The 18,974-nt window shown below is 41.8% G+C and overlaps 2 protein-coding genes across 3 annotated transcripts in view; both read right to left on the bottom strand.

Moving 5' to 3' along the window:
- Nucleotides 1–1,296: 1,296 nt before the first annotated feature.
- On the bottom strand, nt 1,297–6,243 carry LOC310867905 (complement C1q-like protein 2). The gene is made up of 6 exons (XM_083778075.1): nt 6,109–6,243; nt 5,649–5,726; nt 4,967–5,029; nt 4,758–4,841; nt 2,922–3,050; nt 1,297–1,886 (listed from the first exon to the last, which is right to left on the bottom strand). Exons 1-6 carry the CDS (start codon nt 6,233–6,235, stop codon nt 1,603–1,605), a joined length of 765 nt encoding a protein of 254 aa, XP_083634201.1. The 5' UTR covers nt 6,236–6,243; the 3' UTR covers nt 1,297–1,602.
- A 7,141-nt stretch (nt 6,244–13,384) lies between these two features.
- Nucleotides 13,385–18,974, bottom strand: part of fars2 (phenylalanyl-tRNA synthetase 2, mitochondrial) — a 120,722-nt gene continuing 115,132 nt past the window's right edge. For both annotated transcript variants that reach the window (XM_083778826.1, XM_083778827.1), the window contains one exon: nt 13,385–13,604. In XM_083778826.1, the coding sequence (XP_083634952.1) occupies nt 13,466–13,604 (139 nt within the window). In that variant the 3' untranslated portion in view covers nt 13,385–13,465. The remainder of the gene's footprint in view (nt 13,605–18,974) is intronic.

The raw sequence follows: 18,974 nt of genomic DNA, 5'->3' as shown, positions 1-18,974 counted from the left end.
AGTCCATTGTCCACTATGTCCACTGACAGTAACAGAGTACATTTACTTCAGTACTATATAAGCCTACTTAAGTAGCCTACATTTTGTTTACTTTACTTGAGTATTTCAGGACATGTGAAGAGGAGGGATGAGCAGTGGCGTGCACAGAATACAGATAGACACTAGAGGGTGTGTTCTGGAATCCTTCGGATAGCACTTATAACACAGTTAAACAACATAATGAGACAGACACAATTCAGAGTTTCAGAGTATTAGAATCTTGTATTCGAATACGGAGCCAGCAATGAAGCGTTACAATGGAACACCATGTACTGACTCAACACAACTCAGTCAGACTTCAGCTTAAATACATTCGACAACACATGAGACAATGGGAAGACCCCCCCCCAGACCACACAAGTCACAGGTCAAATGTCAGTAAAGACAGAAAACAGCTTCTCATAGTTTAGTTTCCCATGAGTGATTTGATCTCCTTAAATGTATAACTTAGTGTATTCCACATTTCCTCAACAGGTGCTAGACACCACCTGCCCTTGCCCCCTTTTTGGTACAGTGTACAGTATGTGGACTATGGTGACATTGATCAATTCTTGATAACAAAAAGCTTCTAATATATTATTTATGCCCCAAAATCTATAAATCTCGCACTATTAAGGCAACCGGACGGTTCCACGAGCTGCACAAGGTGCCCTTTTTTCACTTGAGCACCTGCCCCTCTAAATGTCTGTGCACGCCACTGGGGATGAGGACTACTGTACATTAGTAGAAAGATGCTGAAGATGGAAGTGCCAGGCAAGAGGAGAAGAGGCAGGAGTGAGCGAGGAATATGCAGAGAACAGAAGCAGATGGATGCTGTGGTGACCCCAATGGGAATTAACCAAAAGAAGAAAACTTGACTTTACAAATATTGTACTTTTGACTCCACTACATTTCTAGTAAGTGAAAAGGTACATTATGATTTACATCACAATCTGTAAAGTATTAACATGAGCTTGGATTGGATTGGACATACAAGGTTTCCAGCAGACAGCGCAGATATGTTTTATAGTTTGTAAAATAATAATAAAGTACAATAGACAGCCAACACTGCATTTGCCATGCGTTTATTAGATAGATACTTTATTTGTCCTTTCGGAAAAAAAATTGTGCACAGCAGTCATCAGGATATACTACATATGGAAACAAACAGATCACACAGTACATAGACAATAAAGAAACAATGCCAACAGAAGGTCACCATTATTAACCAATGATAATGAGCCATAACATGAAACAAAACAAAATGTCAATGCACTCACCACAAAGGATCGATTCCACGTTATACTGTCTCAGTCTGCGCATAAAATGCAGCCTCTGCTGACCTTTCTTATAGATGGAATTGGTCTGGTATTGATAGGATGACTAAAAACCGGTACTCTACTAAAGAATAGCCTAATGTCTATAAATGAATAGTAGCTAGCAGGCTACAGGAACATAGGATACTCCAGAAAACCACTGAAGATGTTGTGGGCACTTTTTAACGTTTAAAGCTATTTAAAGTGGTGGTAGTTTACAGTGTTACATAGGACAACACTTTCAAAATAATGGTGGTTTAATACAGCACTACATAGGATAGACCAGCATCCCAGTGAAGATGCTGTGGTTGTCTGTGTTATCATAGAGATCACGGCCACCAGGTAAGGTCATGTACATCCTGTCTCCCTCCTCCAGCCCTAGGATCATTCCATTAGAGACGTAGTCATAACTAGTTCCATGGTTTTTGTACTTTTGGCCATAGATGACACTATCCTCATTCTTATACATCCTGACAAATGTATAACCAGAACCAGCTTTGGCTACAGTAAATCTGAAGTGGTAGGCTCCTTTCACCGGCGCCGTGAAGATACCTGGATGGATGGAGAGGAGAGAGAGATAGATCGATTGACTTTAAACCTTAACTATTGACTTAAACCTAGAATCCTCTTGCATGAGACACTGATACATATTGTGCACAGACACATATATTGCACTTAATAACTCCAGGCAGTATTGCTTGTCTGCCAGTACATGTCGTATCCTATCCCATGTTTGACATTTCTCAATGGAGGAGTTTTAATGACACAATTTATTTTTTGTTATTCTTTTTTATTGCGACTGAAGGTCACATTATATATGAAAATGTGCAATTCCCATCAGTGTATCACCCACAATCCCCATACATGGGAAAGCCTCTATATATGGAGGACAGGTGTCATGACATCACTATGACATCTGATGTCATAGTAAATGCGATCTGTTGTCGCAATACATATACATATATGGAGGTCCATGATCAATATTGGCCAGCAACTCCACATCTGACCTCAAACCCTTAGATCTCCATATATAGATATATAATATTAATAATTATAATAATAATAATATATTATTTGTATAGCACCTTTTATGACATGAAATGCAGCTCAAAGTGCTTTACAGAGCAATGGAGAAAAAAAAGAAAAGCAAAGCAACGACATTAAAAAACAAGCAGTAATGCAATACAGTGAGGACATGAATAACAAAAAATTAAAGATCAATTAAAAGCAATGTTGTAGAAGTGGGTCTTGAGCTGAGCTTTAAAAATGTCTACAGAGACTGCCTGACGAAGGTACAGTGGGAGCTTGTTCCATGCCGTCGGAACCTGTTCTGACATTCTATATGTTGATCCTTCCCCATCCATCCTTCCTCTTCGATGTCTCCCTTTTGACTGATACCTGTCCATTAAAACTCTAGACGGGCCTGCCCCAAAGTTATTAGTGCAGCCATGCCCGGCAGCCGGGGAAATCTAGAGTTCTCAACGTGCCAGAAAATTAAGGTCCGGCCTTCATCAAACCAAATCATTTAAAAGATTATTAAAGTTAAAGTAAAATAAGTTCCAGATTGCAGCATTTATCAGCACCTACCTGTAGTTGGATCGTACGCGTTGCCGATGTTAATGAAGACCTTGCTGAAGACCAGAGTGGTTTCAGAACGGAATGATCCAACTGATCCAGCATTAGTCAAACCAACAGAGAAGGCCACCTGCGGGTTCTCTGTCAACACAGGGGAATTGTATATATTTATTTTCTGTCTGTAAAAGGATATACAATATATATAATATACAATAAACAAGAATGACTCGGTCATAACTTCTGGCCAGGTGCAGCAAGCTCTCATTTATGAACATCTATAATCAGTGTGTGCCGCAGCCTCAGCTCATGGCTCACGTTGCAGCGTTCAGAGTATGGCTTTTATGCCATTCAGACATTGGTTTTATGGGCAAGTCTCCCATTGGCTTAGAGGCAGCCTAGAGGCAGCCAATCATGAAAAAGTGTCCACTACGGTCACTACTAGAGGTACTAGCATATGTAGTCCAGGCGCTTTTCAAGCATCTGGCAAAAAGTCCAGGGAAAGAGTTCCCCAAGCCACCTCCAAAAGCACTTTCACTTCTGCCCATAGGGGGTGCAACAAAATGTGGCACTGTATTATATAGTATTTCTATTGTGTGATGGCTGTAACTCATACTTAAAGGAAAACTGTCAGAAAAAAGAATTGGGTGTGTTCTGGAATCCTTCGGATAGCACTTATAACACAGTTAAACAACATAATGAGACAGACACAATTCAGAGTTTCAGAGTATTAGAATCTTGTATTCGAATACGGAGCCAGCAATGAAGCGTTACAATGGAACACCATGTACTGACTCAACACAACTCAGTCAGACTTCAGCTTAAATACATTCGACAACACATGAGACAATGGGAAGACCCCCCCCCCAGACCACACAAGTCACAGGTCAAATGTCAGTAAAGACAGAAAACAGCTTCTCATAGTTTAGTTTCCCATGAGTGATTTGATCTCCTTAAATGTATAACTTAGTGTATTCCACATTTCCTCAACAGGTGCTAGACACCACCTGCCTTTGCCCCCTTTTTGGTACAGTGTACAGTATGTGGACTATGGTGACATTGATCAATTCTTGATATATTAGAAAAGCTTCTAATATATTATTTATGCCCCAAAATCTATAACGACCAAACAAATAATTACAAAGAAGAAAAAAAACGGCAGGTTACAACACTTTTTTTGTTGTTGTTCTTCTTTGTAATTATTTGTTTGTTGTGTGTTTGTTGTCATGAGTTGTCACGACTCGAGTTGGCCTTGTCCGCGGCGTAACCGTCTTTAAATAAATACTTTTTGAAATGTCTATGGGAAAAATGCATTGGGAATCATTTTCTGGGTCTGGCGTCGTCAAGAAAGGGGGCGGGACTGCGACGCTCTATAGGCAACCCAGCCTGGTGGAGATATGCGCTCCCCAGAGCCACGTTTTACCATTGCCATCTGGCAGCTCCATATCCACGGCCTTAAATAGCTGTCACCTTGTATGCCCACAATTGTTACTTCTAAATTATTATATAAAACAATATTCTAAAATAGTGAAAACAGCGGATCTACAAGCTCGTAACGTGTAACAGCTATTTTAGATAAAGTAGGGCATTAATGAAAAAGCATAGACATTTGAAACATGGAGATATGAGGTTTCTGCCCGCCAGGACTTATGCATATCTCTTTTAGACAGTATGTGTCACATTTTAGATGTTAACATTTTGTACTTTTTCCCAAAAACTTTTTCCCAAAAAAGTTTTTAGAATCATAATAATACGAGTACACACAGTGTAACCATGTCAGATACATTATTAATGAACTGTTGACTAATACTTTTGAACTGATAATGTGTCTTTTGAATGAGCCAAGCATACCTGCATTCTGTGTCTCTAGTCGCTCCACTCGGCTCTCACTTACGTTCAACTTCGCTGCTAGGGTGGACAGTTCGGCAACCTGGGCTATAAAAAGCACAGCATTAGGATTAAGTCAATGATAAATACTCATGCACTAATTATTGATTTTATATATATATATACATACACACATTCAACACAGCCCTCTACTACGCTGCATATCAAATTACCTTCATATATTTTCTTCATTTCCAACACCCTGTTATCACTGACACGCAGTTTGGCAGCGTTTGCTGGGGAATATCAGAGAAAGTCATGTTAAACTGTGAAACAGTTGAAAAACAATAACATTTCAGCCTATACTTGTAATCGCATTCTTGCTTTTAAAATTCTAGCAACAGCATAATCCTCTCCGAAAAATGTTTTTAATGGACTATATTTCAGTATTTCTTTGGGTAAAGTACATTCTATTTGTTTTCCGTTAAGAACAGGTTATACATTATTACACAACTGGCACAGTATATATATATTTTTCTTTTATGAAAAACAAAAGGGAAGAAAAGGAAAAAGAAAACAGACAAAAAAAAAACCTCAATCCCTCCCATACTGCTCAGTGGCATCGCATATAATGAAGTAGTAAGATGATGACATAGAAAACAACATCTGAAATGAAGATGATATACAGTCAACTACATCAGTGGTATCCTGTCCATTAGGTGCTTCTACTCAGGTAAATTACATTCTGACTATTTGGTGATGTAGGGTATACAGTAGGCCTACTATAGACACCTGGTTCATACCACAGCAAATCGTATATGAAGGTAAGAGTGAGTATTCTCAAGTTATAGGCTTTTTTTGGGTCACCTATTCGAACAGGCCCTTTTCAGAGATTGGGGTAGGTCTAAAGATTACCTGCATTCTGTCTCCTCAATTGCTCTGCTAGGCCTTCGCTTGCAGCCAGTCTCAATTCTATGGCGGCTAGTCTGAATTCTGAAATCATCACAAGGTCAAGCAATCAAAACAGTGTCTTTCTGAGCTCACATTAGGTAATTAAAGGACAACTTCAAACATGTTAAACCCATCTTAATATAATTGGTCCTCTCCTTACTAATAATCTCTCACTCAATAAAATGTTTCCGTTTCTTTCTACTCAGCCATAGTCTGTATACTGTCCAAAGCTCTCCCCTGAGACACAGATGAGGTAGACAAAAATGAGCATTAGTGGACCATTTATATGCAGATATGTAAAAAATGGGTGAAGTCGTCCTTTGATATCAAAGTAAGTCATTTCGGGCTAAAAAAATAAAAAAGGCAAAGAAGTTTAGGGATAAGGGGTTTAGCGGTGACGAAAATGGAGCCCTTCATCTCTTACCTGCATTCCAGGCACATCCCCCTGTTCGTCCAGTTTCTTCTGCACCAGAAGAAAGCTCAACACTACTGTCGGACTGAGCCGCCGACACACAGATGAGTAGAACGAGCAAAGTCCCAAGACCGTTCATTCTGAAAGCTTCACAAGTGTCACAATTCACTAAAAGACTAAATGATACCACACAGCTGTCTTATATAAACATCCACCTGGGAAACAGGAACAACCCCTTTCCAGTACACTTCATCATTATGCAACCTGACCAGTTTATCCGTGTCTGTGTGTTAAACTATGTGTGCTGTACTGGATATGTCAATCAACATAATTTATTAGTCGTTTATGACAGTGGTTCTTAAAGTGGGGTCCTTGAGTTGTTTCCAGGGCGTCCAGAACTTCTGTCGTATGTCCTTAGACCTTCAGCTCCGTTGCAGCAAGCCAGTCCAGTGTGTCATTGTCTAGGTCAATTAGCCCACGGTCACCATTCGGTGGCCGGTATATAGGGCAGCTGGTCAGCACGTGTTCCACAGTCTGTAATGGATCCCCACATTCGCAGTGGGCACTGTCTGTGAGACCCCACTTCTGCATGGATGCACCAAAGCGTCCCACACCCGTCCTCAGGCGGTTGAGGGTTGTCCACTCCTTGCAGGGGAGATGCTGGCCAGGAACATCTGTGGGATCCTCGATGTAGTGGTGAAGCCTGGATGGTTCCTGGCTTCACCACTTACACTGGTCCCTCCATCTTGCCTTCACCCAGGAAGCCTTGGAGGTGTCAGCTGGTGTTGTGCGGAGCAGTTCCTGGGCTTGTGTGGCAAAGGGCCGCCGGGACTTGAGACGCATGCGCTGTGGTGTTTCTGTGACGACCTTGTGGAGGAGGTGGGCTTCGCTTAACTGAGCCTTCCGAGCAAGGGCCAGTATGGCTGCTTCTCGCCTGACCTCTGCAGGGGCGATTCTAGCAAGGACTGGCAATTGGTTGGTTGGAGTGGCTCGTAGGTCCAGAACAAAATGAGTTAATAACATTACAATCAGTTTAACCACTTTTAACACGATACACAAAGGCTATATGACTCATTGTACCAGCTCAGTGGCCTTGAGTCTGCCCTGAAACTGGGAGGTCGGGGTTCGATCCCCGGCCGGGTCATACCAAAGACTGTAAAAATGGGACCCAATGCCTCCCTGCTTGACACTCAGCATCAAATGGTTGGATTGGGGGTCAAATCTACTAATCAAATGATTCCCGAGCGCGACGCACGCTGCAGCTCACCGCTCCCTGGCTGCGGCTCACCGCTCCAAGAGATGGGTCAAATGTGGAGAACAAATTTCACTGCGGTAACGTGTGTGACAAATGACTTTGACTTTGATTGTGAGGTTGTAGATCTGATATTATCAAAAATAATAATTGAAAGAAATTTGATTTCTTTTTTTTTTTACATTTTAACAACACACATCTTGTTTGGAAGTCTCTGGCACAAAATATCTGGTCTGCAGACAAATTCATATACATTTTGGGGGTCCTTGATTGGAAAAGTTGCTGAACCACTGACTTTTCTAAAGCTGATTATCAACATAAGTTTTGTATGCCTAATTGGCTAATTCATTTGTTCAATGCTTAGATTGAAAAACTTACTTTGAAAAGAATGAATAACTAATTCATGATATGCTATAGCTGTTGTCCTTTTCCTGGAAAAGGAACAACCCCATTCCAGTACACTTCATCATTATGCAACCTGACCAGTTTATCTGTGTCTGTGTGTGTTAAACTATGTGTGCTGTACTGGATATGTCAATCAACATCATTTACTAGTTGTTTATGCCAGTGGGTCTGGGGACCCACAGGGGTCCTTGAGTGGTTTCCAGGGGGTCCAGAGCTAAATGAGATAGCATTATTATCAGTTTAACCACTTTTAACACGATACACAAAGGCTATAATGACCCATTGTTAGGTTGTAGATCTGATATTTTCACAAAGAATAATTGAAAGAAATTTGAAAAATGATTTTTCTTTCTTTAACAATACAAATCTTGTTTGGAAGTCTCTGGCACAAATATCTGGTCTGCAGACAAATTCATATACATTTTGGGGGTCCTTGATTGGAAAGGTTGCTGAACCACTGACTTTTCTAAAGCTGATTATCATCATAAGTTTTGTATGCCTAATTGGCTAATTCATTTGTTCAATGCTTAGATTGAAAAACTTACTTTGAAAAGTATTAATAACTAATTCATGATATGCTATAGCTGTTGTCCTCTACCTCCATAGAATAATAACTGGTGTTAATTGTTGGAAAAGAGAAACTGGCAGAGATAAGTCTCATTCATTGTTTTACAGTAGGTAATTGAATATCCATGCTTTCATTGTAGGATGATGAAATTATGTTGTTGAAACCCTGCTCGAAAGACATGGCACACACACACACACACACACACACACACAGATACTGACATTTGGTCCGTGGCCAAATGCATTTTCAGTTGACATGAAAATGTTGTATCAATCTTCACTTGGTGTATTTGTGGTATGAGGAAACATATTTTCAGTCTCTTGCCAGAAAGAATGAATGATGTTCCAGGAAGCATCAAAGTTAATTAAAGTGTCTGTGTGGCTTAGGACGGAAAGTGATTCTCAATGTGTCGTCTGGGGCTGTAATTGGCAACACACTAAGATTTGTATGATAATATATATATAAACAATGTTTGTAATACCATTAATCTCTTGAACCCTATAGCATCCCAATTCTGGGGAGAACATTCGCCAAAAATAGCCAACCTACAAGCTCTCAACGCTTCGCGCTGCGACACGTTGTGAGCATGTTGCCTATTTTCGGCAAAGAGGTTTGGTGTCAAGGGAAAAAAAGAGCAGACCCAAGACTACAGAGCTGAATGTCAAGTTTTGAGGGGTTTTTGCTCTGTTGCGCACCGGTGTTGTAAAAAATAGCCGATATACAAGCTCACATCACACCACAATATGCAACGTGTTGTGAGCTTGTAGATCGACCATTTCCGGCTTTAGGACATTTTATATAAAATTAAATAAATCACATTCATGAAATCACCATCCCAAAATGTTGATGTCCTCACAGGTATAGTTAATACAAGTGTGTGTGTGTGCGTGTCTTGTGTGCGTGCGTGCGTGGAATGTGTCTATATTTATACACTGATGTGAGTTTTTTGTGATTTGCATTTAGATGGAAAGAAGAAACTGAGATGATAACTTTAACAAACAATTTAATCAGGAAACATCACATCAGTAACACAGGTTTCTTCTAGGTTACAGGCTAATGGGGTTGTCAGCAATATGTCTGTCTGTCTGTATTGTTTGATCATCTCATCTTCTCAGTGGTGCCCATGTAGCCACTTCTACGATAATGTAATTTTTTAGAAGGTTCTGTATAATGACCCCGTGATCAATATACAGATTGACAAAAAATACGATATTGTGGAAAAAGTTAGTAGTACAAAAAGTGAAACTTGAATATATTCTAGATTCATTGAGCATAACATGAAGGATTTAAAAAACGAATCTTGACGATTATAGCACATGAAAATCAACAACTCAAAATATTATTATTACTGTTCTCTATGGGGGTTCAGGTCAAGCCAGTTAGCCGGCCAGATAAGCACAGTGGTCAGTACACCAATTACTAGAAGTAGTTAAGTCCTGCTGGGAAAGGAAATCCATTAAGCTTGTCAACAGCACAAGCAGCACAAGCACAAAGTGCTCTAAAATCTCCTGGTAGATGGCTGGTGGTGTTCTGTTGACTCCAGTGAAGATTGTGGGTGCCATTTTTGTGCTTGGGTTGGTCCACTTTGTGCTTCCGTATGTTGACAAGCTTATTTTCTTCAATGGATTCTGGTAACTATGGAAATATTACCTTCCAGTGTATTTTCCGAAAAGCACGCACACACGCAGACACCCAACCCGCCACTAATAAACACAAATACTGTACACAGTGGCGGCAGTGGCTCTGAAGGTAGAGCAGCAAACGGAAGGTTCCCAGTTGGAACGCGGGCTCCCCCAGAGTTGGTGCCCTGGAGGAAGACACTGGAGCCCTAACTGCTCCCGATGAGCAGGTTGGTGCCTTGCATGGTTTCCTCTCCCGTCGGTGTGTGGGTTTAGACTGGTCATTGGTCATTAGTCCTACAACTACAACCTATCTCAAACCCTCAACCTAACCCTAACCTCCCACAGGGCAGCACACCTAAACCTAACCTTAACCCATGTCTAACCAATGAATAGTCTAAACTAAGTATGCACCCCCAATGGGAAGTACAAGCGCTGATATTTGCCCACACTAAGTCCTGAGTCACCAGACAGACAGAAAGAGGTCTCTCTCTCTCCATCTCACCCCCTCCTCCCGGTACCTCTTTTTATACCTCTCTATATTAAGCTATTAGTGCAAATAGGCATAATGTCTATTTTACGTCATGATGATGTACGATGATAAGAGCCCGTCACTTCACACGGGTGTGATTTTTCCTCTCTAATGTAATCTGTCTATCATTTATGCAAATAATGACCAACAGATGCGTTGGAGAACAAAACAGTAAAGTCACAGGCTGTACCGTGTGTGTGTGTGTGTGTGTGTGTGTGTGTGTGTGTGCAGAAAGTGATGTCTGAATTAGGCTCAACAATTTCTCCCCAGCGGCAAAATGTTACGCAAGCTAGCACAACGCTAAACTACAGGGACAAGACGACACCTGTGTGTGTTTGAATTATCAACCACGTTAACACCAGCATCCGTATTCTGTGGGGGGAAAAATAGCAAATCTACAAGGTTGTAGATCGTCTATTTTCACCGGACTAATTAAAACACAATCAGCGCCGGGATTTCTTTCAAAATAGAAGCTCGGGGTGCCGGAAAGATATGGCCGCTTTTACTCTGTAAGTTCCGGAAGAAGCGAAGAGCAAGGAGTATGGTGGCCTTGGAGGCAAACTCAAGCAACCCGTCGGTTGGATTAGTTATGACGTGCCCACACTTCGTACGGTCTGAACCAGTTCATGTAGAGCGAAAACATCAGTATAGAGCCCTGAGGGACTCCGCTCAACAACATAATGCTAATCTATTTTAAAACATTTTACAATAGTTCAAATAGCTGATCTTCAAAATCACTACGTGTCGATATAGATCGGCTAGTTGAACAATTTAAAAATGTTTTAAAATAGTAAAGAATGGCAAATAGGTTTGGGGATAAGGGGTGGTGCAATATAGGGCCCTAGGGCAGGCGGGCACGCACGCACACGCACACACACACACACACACACACACACACACACACACACACACACACACACACACACACACACACACACACACACTTGAATTATTTTATTTGGATCTGCACAAGAGGCGTAATACAATAGACCCAAACACTGATCAGAATTAGGTTATACATTATATGGTCCAACCAGATATAGCTGCTGCACATGCTTAACACACAGAGGGAAAAGAAGAAAAATATATATATAGCACATTTTTTACATACTTGACACTACTAGACAGCATGTTTGTTTTGGGTTTTTTTTTAAGCCACCTAGGGATAAATGAAACAACGCCTTCTCCAGACAGACAGACAGACTGCCCATAGTAGCTGAGACAGAACAGTATTTAGCCAGCTTTTTTGCATTTGTTTTTAGCAATCCACCCAATTGCAGACCCCTGAGCACAAGTTTATGGACATGGCCCAGACTTCCAAATACAAGGACAATAAGTTGACAGTTATATCCCAAGGCCATAATACGTTCCACCAGAAGCTGATATTTCATAAGTTTGGATGTAAAACAAGTGTCCATATATAAATCAAATGGGCAGCCTATTTCAAATATAGTAACAGTTTTTCAAATTTCATTGATGAACACAATATCTGGGGTATTTGGAATATTTTGTAGTGAATTGGCATGCGTGTCATTGTGATCAAACCAGTCTATTTTTACAGTGCTGTGTTTATACATTCTTGTTGTCCTGTACTCCTCTGATCTTGTCTGAGACCAGGTCCACCAGACGGTCATGTCTGGCAATGTACAGTCTTTTATAGTGGCTGCAACCATTTAATATGTGTGCGACTGTTTCTTTCTCATGTGGTACTGGATGTAGGATGCAGTGTGGGTCGTGTGCTGATGGGTACCAGGTTGCCAAGTTGAACTTGGTCGGCAACACCTGGCTTGTGTTGTGCACTTTCTGATCGCTTCATTCCTAGAATGGTGGCTCTTGCGGTCGCGGATTTGATTGACAGTTCATGGTGCGCACCGTCCTGCTCGTAGGTCGCACATGCACGGACACGCGGATCTATGATGATGCTGTTGTTGAGCGCATCAGTTGTTATATCAGGCGCCACCCACTTTAACTGTAATCCTGATCGCTGGCATAGATCATTAAGATCCATCCAGTCGGACCGCACACCGAATCCAGCGGCTTTAATGTCCAATTTACCATTCGCCTTAGTCTTGAATCCAAGGAACTGCGTCTCATTCTCCAGCGCGGGTGGTACTTTACGTCGCTGCATGTGTTGAATGAGTGACTCACGAGCCATTTCCCTGACCGTGGGGTCGTCGCTGTTGAGCATATTTATAAGGTGACTGGTTCTGGTGGCGGTGTAAACCCATTCAATATCCGGCAAATGGATGTTCGAGAATAGATGTTGAATTTTGGCGAGTGCCAATTCTCTGATTGCCTGCAATTTCATTCGGATAGGGAGGGGGGAGGAGTCGATCAAGTCCAGTCTGACAGAGTAGTCATCATACAGTTCTCTGACTTGCTCTTCCCAGTCGCCTGCAACATTAAATTTATGCCCCAGGTATTGATAAGTTTCATGTCTTGAATACACTCTGATGGGTTTTTGCATTAGTGAAAAGGATGGGGGCTTGTCGGTTTTAGATTTATACCACCGATTACCACCGCTGCGCCTTTCATAGAACGCAGCACATTTGGTTTGTTTAGCCTCCAACCTTGACCACAGCAGAAACTCTTCAGTACGGGAGAGCATAGCTAGAATTACGTTCTCTTGATGTGACGCAATTTGCACATCATCGGCGTACCCCTGGACTGGGTTTGGTGATCTTATTCCTTCAGGTGAGCACTGGCGCATCCATTTGAGCCAGTGGTTAATTGCAAGGATAAAATTCACCGCACTCCAGGGACACCCTGTTTTAATACCTATACCAAGCTTGATTGACACACACACACACACACACACACACACACACACACACACACACACACACACACACACACACACACACACACACACACACACACACACACACACACACACATAAGAGACAAGTGTATTCCAAACAATTTGCTGATTTATTTATCTAAAGAAGGAAAAAATAAAACATTCATCACCGGTGTGTGTGTGTTGAGTGGGGTCAGTATCTCCCCTGCACACCAAGTTGTCTCTCGGCCTGTCTCTCTATTTCCTGGTGAACCCGGCGAACCTCTTCCTGGGTCAAAGTTCGCTCCATGTGGCGATACACCACACGAAAACATAGGCTCCTCCTACCTGACCTGGTGAGAGAGAGAATCAGAGAGAGAGGGAAAATGAGACAGAGAATGAGCAAAGATTGAGTTATAGTTAGATGCAGTAGAACAGTCAGTGTATATTTACACATGTGTGTGTGTGTGTGTGTGCACGCGCGCACGTGCATGTGCGTAACATTTCTCCAGTGAGTCATAGCTCTGTCCATCTGTATCTCATGACTCTCCATGTTTCATCTATATATGTCTGTTTCTCTCTCTCACTCTCTCTCTCTCTCTCTCAGAGCAATTGCTGAATAATTAAAGATCTGTTTGTTTGGTGGAAATGTCAAAGTAAAATATGGAGAGAGAGAGAGATAGAGAGAAACGGGTTCAGGAATCTGTACTCATAGCAAAGGCACGCACACGCGCACACACACACACACACACACACACACACACACACACACACACACACACACACACACACACACACACACACACACACACACACCATTGATTAGTGTATGATGGCTCAGTGTGGCTGATGAATAATTGATCAATCCATTATCAGAGCCCAACGGCCACAGGAAATGTCCCAACGCGCACAGTTGCACGCACACATGCACACAAACATGCGTGCTCGCACACACAATTCATACTTACATTCTATTTAGGAACGTAGGCTACATTAAACAAAACCTTTCACCATCTATCCTCTCTGGATCACACCAAAACAACACTCTTTTACACTATTGCATTTGTCGCTGTCAGGCAGAAACCTTACAGTATATCTCCATATTTATTTGTAGTTGTTTTTTTGTCCCCTGTAAATTAATGCCCTACACCATCATACAAGGGTGTCACAGTGAAACTAGATGAACAAGCTGACAGCAAGCTGAAAAAATGTTTTGAAAGCGAAAGTGTTTAAAGGATTCATGATATACATTTATTATTTATTTTTTTCCTTTTTCCTTTAGGTTTCATGACCTCAATTACGTCCACCCAACCTGAACTTTGAACATTCAGTGGATTTTCTGTGGTCTGGAATTTTCTGTGTGTTCTGAAGCCTTTTGAGCTGCAATGAAAAAAGGCAAAACAGTGACAACAGTGACATCTGCTGGCATGCTCTTCACAGGCGAATCAGAGCACTTGTTGGGAGCCAGAAAACCCCAGAGCACAGAAAATCTACTGAATGATAAAGGTTCAGGTTCTGTGGGTGCAATTGAGCTCGGAAAACCTCAAAAACAAATAATCAAAGAAAAATCACAAAAACTTTTTTCTTATGTCACAATCTCTTTAAGTCTGAGGGTTGTATAAATATTGAACCTGACAGTGGCCATAACAGTCAGGTTTCCACCTGGCAGTGGCCATAACAGTCAGGTTTCCACCTGGCAGTGGCCATAACAGTCAGGTTTCCACCTGGCAGTGGCCATAACAGTCAGGTTTCCACCTGGCAGTGGCCATAACAGTCAGGTTTCCACCTGGCAGTGGCCATAACAGTCAGGTTTCCACCTGGCAGTGGCCATAACAGTGTGTAACAGCAGTGTAAACGTCAGTAGCGGCCAGCCAACGGCTCCGCTCAATAATACTAATGAAATAAGTCATGAATAACTGGGCTGCGATCCTCTGAGACTGACATACTGCATGCTGGAGATACGGTTGGAGAGAGGGGGAGAGAGGGGGAGAGAGAGAGAGAGAGAGAGAGAGAGAGAGAGAGAGAGAGAGAGAGAGAGAGAGAGAGAGAGAGAGAGAGAGAGAGAGAGAGAGAGCCATTGATTGAATGTGGCCAGCCTTAGAGAGTGGAGTACGATTTCATTCAGAAATGGAGAGAGAGAGATACCGACTGAGAAAGAGAGAAAGTGAGAGATATAGAGAAAGGGAGATCAGAGAGAGAAAGAGAGAGGGGTAGACAATGCAGCCATTTCTACTCTATCTGCTAATGTCCTTGAAAAGAGAAGAAAACATGAAATATAATACTGTGTTCAGAGAATGAGAGAGAGAGAGAGAGAGATGTTTTATGCCAAGTGAGTGAACAATATTTAAATATTCTTGCCATTTGTTTCAAAAGTTTATCCCGGGCTATTATGTCTGATAGCAAATACATAATTCTTATGGCTTATAATCTAGTTATTTTTCCTATAGCAATGTACCAGCTCTGTATACACATTATGTATTTTATTGTACATACAATATTTTGTTTTGGTTGACTTGTTCCACTTTTGCCTTTGTTTAGACATGGTTAGTGAATGTATTAATACATACACTTATTCATACTGAAACTCATGAATTATTACCGACCGCATCTAAAGTTAGGGCTATATATGCCTTATACATTATATATAACTACTATAATGCTTAACTAATGCAAAATAATGTATAATTGAAACGTTTATAACTTTGTTTACTAATGCTTAGTAACGCATGAATAATGCTTTACAAATGATACATTCATGATGAATTAACCCATTTTAGGCGGGAACCCCTTTTGGTGTTAGCATTACGTTATGCTTTAGCTATTTAAAAATAGAAGATCTACAAGCTCATAGCGCGCCACCGAGTGGCACGCTACGAGCTTGTAGGTCTGCTATTTTTGAAAAATCGAAGAACGACTGACATAGAAACATAGCTTTTGTCAGGATTTAGAGAACATTTATAGAATCGTTCACAGGTAAAAGCCCCTCTGGAACGCACACGAGACAGAGATCTATAGAAGACAGCGTCACAGCCTGCGCCGCGTCATCGAGGGGAGGTACACGTGCTTCATCAACTTGATGAGACGACACCTGCGTGGAATCAGCCGCGTCTGGCAAACAGTATGAAAACCACGCTCTCTGCATGTCTCACAGTGAGGAGACTCCCCAGAGACCCTCTGCAGACCCTAGTCATCGACGGGGCGTATACGGTCATGGACAATTGAGGCATGAAAGCTGAGCGAAGAGCTCACACCATGGAAATGGAAAAGGAGTGAAATACCTACCCGAGTACATGGCTGAGTAAATATACTTACAGGGAGAAATAAAGCTGAGATTCAATTGCTGGACTGCTAGCTTTACTTACCTTATCGAACTGCCATCTTTTGAGTTATTCTTACTTACCTGGAAGGATTTTTCAGTTACCTTACCTAACTGAAGAAGATTTATGTTGATAATCCCTTCGCCGTGAAGAGCCACGGCAACGACGACGTCGTAGTAGAAATACTTACCGATGAAGTTTATGTTGAACCATATTTATCTACCGGCTATCTACCTACATTTGCCTGGTTAACTATAATTTTAGTATTTTGTGTGTACAGCACTTTGGTTCAACTCTGTTGTTGTCTCCTATGAGACTATGCTTTGCACCATGTCCGTCTGTCCATGCGTGTGTTTATGGACAGATAATACCAGAATTTTCCGGATCTGCCTCTTACAGCCAGGCCAGAGCGGCTGGGAAACGGTGAAGCCGACTTAGCCTACTGGCAAAAAGCTGGAACTGCAAGCGGGCGAAATACATGAGCAAAACCGTGCATGCAGCGCTCATTCATGAATGTCAAGAAAAATACAGGACTAGAGCGTTCTTAGCTGGGGGCCAGGCCGTCCGCCCTCTAGTTTATATAACTATGATTATAGCATCACCAGGTTTGCACGAGTGCTTCATTTTGAACAAAATGCCTCAAATAATTAACGCAGCGCAATTTCTGTGAATGCTACTTGAAAATTGAAAAACTGATTTGTGTTTTTAACTAGAACTGCACCAATCTGTGTGAAACTGGAGGCCGACTTATGCAAAACACACGTGTGTGTGTGTGTGTGTGTGTGTGTGTGTGTGTGTGTGTGTGTATGCATTCAAGCAGTTTCTGGTGTTCAACTCAGGTTCCTCTACGTCCATAATACAAGTGTGTGTGTGTGTGTGTGTGTGTGTCTGGTGCTGAGGCAGGCAGACAGACAGACAGGCAGACAAAGATGGAGACATGGAACGATGCTCTTAGCAGACAGACATGTAAATTATTTAACACTGTCACTGCAGCAGCACAATCTGTCTATCAACACACACACACACACACACACACACACACACACACACACACACACACACACACACACACACACACACACACACACACACACACACACACACACACACACACACACACACACACACACACACACACACACACTAGTGATCAGGTTATCAATAAGGAGGGCAGACTAATTGATTATTCATGAGCCATGGGACCTGATTGGACAGACATCTGAAACATGAGCACTGGGACCTGATTGGTCAGAAATCTGAGAGCTCCATACAATCAGAGAGATATCACAGAAATCTCTCTCTCTCTCTCCTATAGTCCTCTAATGATAGGTGCATGTTTCAGTTATATAACTGCTGTACAATTCTGTCTAATATCTGCCTTCTGGCTGTGTGTGTGTTTTAAATGTCTCCTGGTGTTACAACAGATGGACAGTACGCACCAGCCTGTCTGTGTGTGTGTGTGTGTGTGTGTGTGTGTGTGTGTGTGTAAAATCATTGAGTCATTGAGTTCACATCACGCATCAGTAACACACCTGACTGTTAGTGGGAGGGAGAGAGAGAGAGAGAGAGAGAGAGATATTTAGAATGAATAATCAAAATTATTCATGGTTGTATTGTAGTTGACAGCTTGTTTGTACTCGGGAACAGTGATCATGTAACATGTATGACTATAATAAACACCATGGAATGAATCACATGTCGTCTGAGTCAGATGGGAAACTTGTATGTCCAAAACGGCTCCTTTTCAGGAAATGGAACTAATGTACTTATTTAGTCGCATGCTCATACCTTTCATTGGTTCAATGTTTTCAAACCCACAAACACACTTTCGCCTTCTACACTGAGCTTGTGCATCAATTATTCTCACTATACTTTTGCTCAACGCTGTCACGACAAAGTGTGACATTCATTTAAGAAAAGAAAAAAAAAACACTTTACAAAGAAATATGGTATTATGAGGTTTCTGCTGGACAGCAGAAACCTATGGTTCCCAGTTCGCTCCCAGGCTTCATCAAAGTGTCCCTGAGTAAGACACTGAGACTGTTATATACTGTTGGGACACGCAGAGATGATGAGAGACAGAGAGATGCTTGGAGAGTGGAGACAAAGAGAAGAGAAGGAACAGTGAATACAGAGATGAAGGTATGTTTTATGCTAATTGGGACAGATGAGTAACTTTCATATTCATAGTTGCAGCGGCGCAGCCAGAGTGATAGTGTGTGTGTGTGGTGTGAGCACGTTGCATGCGTGTGTGGTTGTATGTGATTGATTGTGTGTGCATTCATTAGCCTCTCAGTGAGCATGTTGTGTCTGTTTGACTGCTATATTCATGTGTGTGTGTGCATGTGTGTGTGTGTGCGCGCATGCACATGTGCATGCACGAGCTTGTGTTACTCTGGTGCAATA

Source organism: Protomyctophum parallelum (assembly GCF_964188405.1).
Source record: "Protomyctophum parallelum genome assembly, chromosome: 12".
NCBI classification, from domain to species: domain Eukaryota; kingdom Metazoa; phylum Chordata; class Actinopteri; order Myctophiformes; family Myctophidae; genus Protomyctophum; species Protomyctophum parallelum.
Note: the sequence above shows the minus strand (reverse complement) of the source record. Positions and strands in the feature narration are given on the sequence as shown.

Bases quoted from the DNA above. Each gene is read 5' to 3' on its own strand.
- LOC310867905 (XM_083778075.1), bottom strand. From the start codon at position 6,235: ATGAACGGTCTTGGGACTTTGCTCGTTCTACTCATCTGTGTGTCGGCG. The intron at 5,030-5,648 runs GTAATCTTTAGA...GATATTCCCCAG, and splicing joins ATTGAGGAGACAGAATGCAG to CAAACGCTGCCAAACTGCGT. The intron at 3,051-4,757 runs GTATGCTTGGCT...CTGTGTTGACAG, and splicing joins ACTAGAGACACAGAATGCAG to AGAACCCGCAGGTGGCCTTC.